The sequence below is a fragment of the Amphibalanus amphitrite genome, unplaced genomic scaffold, assembly GCF_019059575.1.
Source record: "Amphibalanus amphitrite isolate SeventyFive unplaced genomic scaffold, NRLGWU_Aamphi_draft 000480F_arrow, whole genome shotgun sequence".
NCBI classification, from domain to species: domain Eukaryota; kingdom Metazoa; phylum Arthropoda; class Thecostraca; order Balanomorpha; family Balanidae; genus Amphibalanus; species Amphibalanus amphitrite.
In genome coordinates, this window is record NW_024881974.1 from 309,931 (window position 1) to 318,621 (window position 8,691).

The 8,691-nt window shown below is 50.9% G+C and overlaps 1 protein-coding gene across 1 annotated transcript; it reads right to left on the reverse strand.

The window, feature by feature from the left end:
* Positions 1-1,405: 1,405 nt before the first annotated feature.
* LOC122392285 (actinia tenebrosa protease inhibitors-like) lies at positions 1,406-2,878 on the reverse strand. Its single transcript, XM_043386972.1, has 2 exons — positions 2,644-2,878; positions 1,406-1,737 (listed from the first exon to the last, which is right to left on the reverse strand). The coding sequence occupies exons 1-2, from the start codon at positions 2,876-2,878 to the stop codon at positions 1,406-1,408; spliced, it is 567 nt and encodes a 188-aa protein (XP_043242907.1).
* Positions 2,879-8,691: the final 5,813 nt, after the last annotated feature.

Here is an 8,691-nt window from a genome sequence, read left to right on the forward strand (position 1 = left end):
CCACCTATGAATAATTTAATAACAATTTGGCTGAATAATTCAAATTTTGTCGGTGATGAGATAATTTTGTTGGTGTATGTACATATTCCATACAATTACACACACTAGCGAAGTGGTGCAAGTTCGCCTGCGCACATATTTTAATCTTTAAGACGATGAAGCCTACTGTATGTAAATTCGATTTGATAACATAATGTTGTGAGGCTGAGTGATGAGCCCGGACCCGCGTCCGGTCCGCTCCGTGTTATGCTGGTGCTTCGATCGTGTCTGGTCTGTCCACTGTATGTCTATGGGTGTATGTTGGGGACAGATCAGTGGTCTGTGCTCCGTCCGTTTCTGACTGTCCACTGTATGTCTATGGGTGTATGTTGGGGACAGATCAGTGGTCTGTGCTCCGTCCGTTTCTGACTGTCCACTGTATGTCTATCGGTGTATGTTGGGGACAGATCAGTGGTCTGTGCTCCGTTCGTTTCTGACTGTCCACTGTATGTCTATGGGTGTATGTTGGGGACAGATCAGTGGTCTGTGCTCCGTTCGTTTCTGACTGTCCACTGTATGTCTATGGGTGTATGTTGGGGACAGATCAGTGGTCTGTGCTCCGTCCGTTTCTGACTGTCCACTGTATGTCTATCGGTGTATGTTTGGGACAGATCAATGGTCTGTGCTCCGTCCGTTTCTGACTGTCCACTGTATGTCTATGGGTGTATGTTGGGGACAGATCAGTGGTCTGTGCTCCGTCCGTTTCTGACTGTCCACTGTATGTCTATGGGTGTATGTTGGGGACAGCTGGTCAAGGGTGACCCGTGGAGCGGGCAAGAGTGGTTTTTCCAAGCAGAGGTTGTAAAACGCGGCACAGTGACTAAAGACGGATGTCGACCAGCGTGGCCCAGCGGCGCGTCTTTGGCGGCGTACCTACCGATCCCTCTCCAGAGGTCGACCTGTAAAGGACTTATCTGTCCTACGTATAGAACCAGCCTTTGTCCAGGCAAGCGCCAGCAGACCGTGATTTCAGTATTTCCCGATGCGAGGTAACATTTATTGGACAGACGATAGGAACGAACACACGGTTAAACACCGGATTAACATGGATTTAAGTGCTTGTCCAAACATTGGACAAACACTTAACAGCGTTTGCCGTTGAGTTTTTGATCGGCAATGCCCATAGTGCAGAGCGCTGTTTTTATATAAACAACTTCAATAAAACACATGGCCGGTGGCAGACACTAATCGCGTACTTTAAGATGAAATAGGCACGAGAACCACTAAGAAGACAGCAGAAGGGGTACTACCTTCAGTCACACAGCAGCTGTGGTCTGCTGAATGATAGTGGTGGTGTGTGCCGTGTACCCGAGGGCGGCGCCGAGACCCAGAGGCGACGTCACGGCTTGGTATGTTTGTCGGGACGTCACGGCTTGGGTTGTTTGTCGGCGGACGTGAGCTGTTTGATCAGCAGTTTGGTGGAGACCAGGATGCTCTGCGCCCGGCACGTCTTCCTGCACTCGCCCACGGTCCGGAAGTTGTTGGCGTTTCCGCCGCAGCCGCCGTAGATGAATTGGGCGCAGCGTTTGCCGTTGAAGTAGTAGCGTGGGATGGCCGCCAAGCACGGCCCGACCACCTTGGGCAGCCGGCAGAGTTTGGGTCGGCCGGCGCCGCAGCGCTGTCGGCACTCGGACAGCGTGCGGAAGTTGTTCCCGTTTGGCGCGCAGCCTCCCCAGTAAAACTTGAGGCACCTGTTCGCTTTGGCGGAGAAATAGTAACGGGGCATCCTGGCTTTACAGGGTCCCACCTTTTTAGGCTGAAGGCAGGGGCTGCATTGCTTGTTGCAGTCAGCGAGGGTCTTGAAGTTGTTTCTGTTGGGCTGGCAGCCGCCCCAGCTAAATTCCATGCATTTTCCGTCCTTGGCCGAATAATAGAAGCGTGGGATTGCTGCTCTGCAGGGTCCTACTTTCAGGGGCTGCTTGCATGGGTTACCGCAACCCTTGACACAACACTGCTTTTCGCAGTCCTTCAAGGACTCGAAGTTGTTTCCATTGGGTTTGCAGCCTCCCCAGTAGAACTTGAGGCACCTGTTCTTTTTGGCCGAGAAGTAATACCGAAGCTTTCTTGCCCTACAGGGTCCCACCTTTTTAGGCTGAAGGCAGGGGTTGCATTGCTTGTTGCAGTCAGCGAGGGTCTTGAAGTTGTTGCCGTTGGGCTGGCAGCCGCCCCAGCTAAATTCCATGCATTTACCGTCCTTAGCTGAATAGTAGAAGCGTGGGATTGCGGCCCTGCAGGGTCCTGCTTTCAGTGGCTGCTCGCATGGGTTACCACAGCCGCTAGCACAACACTGCTTCTCGCAGTCCTTCAGGGACTCGAAGTTATTTCCATTGGGTTTGCAGCCTCCCCAGTAGAACTTGAGGCACCTGTTCTCTTTGGCTGAGAAGTAATACCGAAGCTTTCTTGCCCTACAGGGTCCCACCTTTTTAGGCTGAAGGCAGGGGTTGCATTGCTCGTTGCAGTCAGCGAGGGTCTTGAAGTTGTTGCCGTTGGGCTGGCAGCCGCCCCAGCTAAATTCCATGCATTTACCGTCCTTAGCTGAATAGTAGAAGCGTGGGATTGCGGCCCTGCAGGGTCCTGCTTTCAGTGGCTGCTCGCATGGGTTACCACAGCCGCTAGCACAACACTGCTTCTCGCAGTCCTTCAGGGACTCGAAGTTGTTTCCGTTGGGGTCGCAGCCTCCCCAGTTGAACTTGAGGCACCTGCCCTGTTTGGCCGAGAAGTACCAGCGCGGCACGAGAGCCTCGCACGGGCCGACCTTGAGCAGCTGCCGGCACGGCTCCTTCTCCTTCACGGTGGCGGAGGCGGCCGCGGCCAGGGCAACCAGCAGTCCCAGCTGCATGGTGGCCATACGGACGGCGGGCGGGCGGACCGGGACCGGGCGGGGCTCTGACTGAGCCGACAGCGGACCGGGCGGGGCTCTCAGCGGGCGAGCAGAGGACCGCGCGGGGACCTGAGCGCGACTCTGAGAGACGGGCGGACCGGGACCCAGCGCGACTCCCGGCGAGGTGGGACTGCGAGCGGTAGGCCCCTCCGCCGAGATATCACACCAGGGAAAGGTCACACGTGTCGCCAGATGTCATCGAGTGACGCTGAACGTCAAATAATCGGACCGACAATGAGCCAGGCCGGACTCAGCGGTAGACAGGGCTCCTCTACGAAGGGTTACAAAGAGCTGAGAGTGCCGCCGGAGCTCGGCTGAAGAGTGCCGCCGGAACTCGGGTGAAGAGTGCCGCCGTTCGGACGTGCCCGCCGGGGTGCGGCAGGCGGCGCTACCTGGGGCGGTCCATCGATCCAGCTATCCATCAAATGGTCCATCGTCTCTGGTCATTCTCGGCGTGGCGGCTGACAGGCCCGCCCGACCTTTTGCCGCCCTTGGGCTGTGGGCTGTGGACTGTGAACTGTGAGCTATGGACGGTGGGATGCTGACCCCACCGTGGGCGCAGAGGCGACCCACTTGTATGACAGTCGGTGGCCGTCCGTCACCGGCTCTGCACGTGTGCTCAAACTGTCCGTCACCGGACGGCGATCAGCCATCGGCTGTCGGGGAGGGGGGGGGCGGACACGGGCTGTTGGTGGGGGGGGGGCGGACACGGGCTGTCGGTGGGGGGAGGGGGCGGACACGGGCTGTCGGGGGGGGGGGAGGATGGACACGGGCTGTCGGGGGGGGGGGGGGGAGGATGGACACGGGCTGTCGGTGGGGGAGGGTGACCGGACACGGGCTGTCGGTGGGGGAGGGTGACCGGACACGGGCTGTCGATGGGGGAGGGTGACCGGACACGGGCTGTCGGTGGGGGGCGGGACCGGACACGGGCTGTCGGTGGGGGAGGGTGACCGGACACTGGCTGTCGGTGGGGGAGGGTGACCGGACACTGGCTGTCGGGGGGGGGGGGGGGCGGACACGGGCTGACCCGAGAGGTCACCGATGAGGTGACCGGTGAGACAAGCTTGTTAGTCGTCCTCCTGAGCTCATCTGTAGGTAGGGTGAAGTCGTATAAGAGTACGCACTTAGTGGATTTCTTGCTCTCATTTGTTTAATATTTGAAAGTAAGAAATCGCAAATAGAGAATATTAAAGTTCATTGAATTAGCTATCAACCCATGGGGCAACGATCCTTCAGCGTAAATGGAAGTGGTCTAAAACTGACATTTTCTGAACCGCTGCAGTTGCGTACTCTAACCATATGGGGTGTGTAAGAGTACGCACGCCAGGCGGGTGGAGTACGCAAGCATATGAACACACACCTATGCAGCTTGTACTGTCCAAATGCTTAACTTCAAACTGAGAAGGCACTTAAGTTAATTCTAGTATCCAAAAAGAAAAACATAAAATACATCTTTCAAGTCTATAAATCAGGAAATAATCATGTCGTGTGTTTCTTGAAAAAATGTACAATCAAAAGGGAGAATAACTCGTATTTGGAAGAATTTCGGGTACGCATCTGCATCACAGTGCTCCATTGATGATATACCTACAAAACAAACGTCAGTGAGCGATAGATTAATAATTTTATATTTCTGTATATTCGATTTAATGTATAATTCTGCGTACTCTTACCCTCCTGAACAGTGCGTCCTCTTACCGTACATGCAATTCGCGCACAAAAACAACCCCGAAACGTTGTGCAAAACTTCGCAAACAGAATATTGCACTGCACAGTATTTCCCCAGATAACCTCACAAGTTTCCCACAACAATCACGGAAATGTACCTTATCTTTCTAGTTGAGGTTTATTTGCCATTGGGTCTACAGTGCAGGGATATTTCTATCTCGCACTCTTCTGCGATGCAAAGATAAGAATTTGCTATCTCTGCATCTCTCTGAGATGCAAAGATAAGGTCTCGAGGGTTCATAGCTAAAAATCAAGAGTTCAAGTGATGATATGGGTCAATAACCGAACGGCATTTTTAATGGCTGTTTATGTACGAAACTTATGAAATAAAAACAAACTACTCTAAATATTTTTTTTTACATAGATGAATACATTTGAATATTATATTCAATTTATTAAGAATAAACCTCAACATAGAAAGATATAGGATTCCTCATGGCTCACTCGTGGAAGATAGGATATCTTTTCCTCGCGTGTCACAGAAAAACCTCGCTCCTTCGTCGCTCGGTTTTTCAGTAGCCCGCTTGGAAAAGATATCCTTATCTTCCACTCGGAGCCATGAAGAATCCTCTATATCTCAACTGCCAAGTATCAAAATTATTGTACCATACCATAATAATATCATAACGCTCGAAAATAATATTCATCGCCTTAAACTCAACAGCGTCGCCGCTCAACGCCCACGTTCCGTTGGTGACAAGCACGCACTGGCGGCTTCATGTCACTTCATGAACTCGACAAACCCGCGTTGCTAAGCAACCGAAACAGCTGATGCGTACTCTTATCGCCCGCGTACTCTTACCCGCCCTTACCCTACAGGTCTCGCGGGTTTTAGCGGTAGGTTTTGCACCTAGAAAATTTAGTGTACTTCAGGCTATATCTTCGTCGTCTTAACCCTATTAGTGGCAGGGGGGGTTGTTTTTATCCACCCCTCAGGTTTTTCGGGAATATCTCCGAAACCGCTGAAGCTACGATGCTGAAATTTTCTGACTTTTCCTAAAACTAAATTGGGCACATTCCCTGAAAATTTCAAGTTCATAACTTTACCAGGGGCGGCTCCAGAGCACTGGGAATTGGGGGGTCCTATTCGTGAAGCGAGTCATTTGGGCGAAGATCACGATGCTCCACCAGTTTTACGAACAGTGAATGAAAGGTATCATGTGATAGCATATACAGTTATTGTGCATCCTCTTTTGACACGTTTTTGCTATAATAGGCGGATCCAGGCGTCCAAAAAGGGGGGTTATGTTTTACCTCCCAACATAGGTGCCCTGACACCGCCTATGCATGACCAATACAATTGTAGTCGTTCTCTCATAAGAAAATTGTAACATAACAAGACCATTACCACCATTTTTAGAAACAGTACCTACCAACAAAAACCTTACTTACTATACTTTTTGTGTACCCCAAATCTCAATGATCTGTATCCGCCTATGATTTTTGAAAATGCATATTTTTGGGATCCATGTGAATTCCTGGTTCATTCTCTATCGATCGGCAAAAGTTGCGTGAAGATTGGTTCAGAAACCTGGCCGTGATAAACAGTCTAAAATGTATCTGCAATTTGCCCGTTTTTACCCCCCTCTACCCCCCTATTGGCACTTTTTAATTTTTATTTTTTAGAAATGTAGATCACGTTGAGCGAAATCGAATGCCGTTTGAATTTTGAAAATCGGCCCGTTAGATCTCGAGATATCAAGGGGGGGTCGTAAACAGCCCCCCCCTGCCACTAATAGGGGGTAGCCAGGAGCCTGCCACTAATAGGGTTAAGCTTTTAAGTGTTGAAGATGCGATCGACTTGTTGGGTAACAAGCCGGCCATGATCGTGTAAAATGGCTTCATCGTAGATCGATAAGTTTCTGAGATATAGGTAACCGGAAATGTAAAAGTGCGAAACCTACCGCTTGATCTCGCGAGACCTGTACCTTTCCCAACTCCCGACTTCCGATTCCGGATTCCGATTTTATCTGGGAAGCTTTTAACGGAAAACTGTAATGCCTAAAATTACTTCACTGGCGTCATAAAATAAAGGTCATATCCTAATGCCACGTTGGGTTTATAATGCAAAAATGAATCATAGCAATCACCATTCACGTAACTAATGAACATATGTTCATCTAGCACTTCCCCCATGTTCTAGCACTCAGACTCTTATATAAGAGTCTGAGTGCTAGAAAATGAGATCGATCATATTGCTTCTCCTGACCGTGCTACTTAAATAGGCAGTTTTAGTAGGCGTTTCCTTTGTGAATCCCTATATCGTGGAGGTCGCGTGACTGATCTGGAGAAGCTCATGTCAATGCGAAGTACAGGCCTTGGAATGTTTGATATCCATGCTGTGATTCATTTCTTGGAAATAAGAACATTTTAGAATCGCACCTTTTTTTAACGTAGCAAAGAATTTATTTTAACCCGCGCACCGACGGGGGTCTGCGCCAACTTAGTACCGACGGGGGGGGGCGGATGACCGCCCCCCCCTGAGATCTCGAGAACGAAGCAAGATAGCGACAAGCGGTAAACGGCATCGGATACGCACGGACAAGGTCTACAATTTTTACAAAGGTCATTTTCAGGTCAGGTCAAAGATGACGTCACAGGGGTCGAAAAAGTCAAAATGGCGGCGCTAGATATGGAGAGGGTTTTTCTCGAATAACTTTCGAAGTAGTCAAGATAGGAACAAACTAAGGGCATCATCGTGATCCTCTCGTCAATCCGCATCGAATGATATATATGTTGACCTCGAAAGGTCAAGGTCAAAGGTTGACCTCAGGTCACGTGACCTCGAGGTCATCATGTATATCATTCGATGCGTCTTGACGAGCTGAACACAATGAGACCATCCGCGCGGCTGTATCTTGTTCCTGTAAGGAGTTATTGGCAAAAAACCTTTGGTGACCTTTGATGACGTCACATGACCTTACAGCTGCCCAACAGCAAAACAGACCTCAAGGTAGTGAAGGTTGATCGTATGTGAAGTCATGTATGGTATATGGGGCCATTCCGACCCGTTTTAGTGGTAAAAACAGGGAGTTGATTTTTCCCCCATTGACTTATAATGGGGAGGTCGTGAAATTGACCTGACCTTAGGTCACCGACATCAAAATTCCGAGATATACAAATTGTAGCTACTAATGACCTAATAACATCCTGCGACTTTCAAAGGCCTCCGACATCTACTGTAGCTCTGGCACGGTGACAAAGTTGCAAAAAAGTGACTTGAGGTTGGGTCATTCAAAGTGACCTGGTGACCTGACCTTAAAAGTTAGGAGGTTCAAACTTGCACACCATGTGTAAAATTGATGAGAGAATAGTCATACCAAATTTCGCGGCGCTACGCGCCGCGGTTTTCCCGCTATCCGCGAAAAACCTCAGGGGGGGGGGCGGATATCCGCCCCCCCCGTCGGTGCGCGGGTTAAAGTCATAGGTTAGTGACCTGAAAATGAGGTAGGTACGCCTATGACACGAGAGCTTCGACAAGCTTCGACGTTTTGCTTTGACAAGCTTTGACGAGCTTCGAGTCTTCAGTTCTTTCATGAAAGCGTTCCGAGCAAGGACGAAAAGAGTGGATGGTGGCACCTCTACTCCCCGTCGATCGGGGAGGGTTCGTAATTTGGAGTTTGGACAATGTCCGTGCCCTCCCCCCCCCCCCCCGCCTCTCTGACCATAACCCGGCACTTATCCGCTGACCGCTGGCGCTTTTTGACGCGACTCACACCTCTAATGTGTTGTCCAAGTCCCAAGGTAACTGGTAAAAGTAGGTAGGGTGCGCGGTTCCAGTTCGTGTGCTGCGGCACAGCCTACCCACCGGCGCTCGCTGCTAGTGACATCTATGTGCGAGAGTTGTAAGCTCGGCGCCCTCGCGTTTGGACGGGAGTTGCTTAGTCTGAAGTCTCTGTAAATTGATGATCTATAGCAGTTTTTTGGTCATTCGGTAGCAGAGGAGCGCGGCAGACCATCGTGGCGGCGGGTCGGGGTCCGGCCGACGAGTGGGCCCGGTCGGCGGCACCGGCGGCCTCGACACCTCTGGTCGGCGGCCCGAC

Excerpts from the sequence above, each read along its gene's own strand:
- LOC122392285 (XM_043386972.1), bottom strand. The coding sequence starts at position 2,878 with ATGCAGCTGGGACTGCTGGTTGCCCTGGCCGCGGCCGCCTCCGCCACC. Across the intron at positions 1,738-2,643 it reads GTGTTGTGCTAGCGGCTGTG|CGAACAGGTGCCTCAAGTTT; the intron begins GTAACCCATGCG and ends TCTCCGCCAAAG.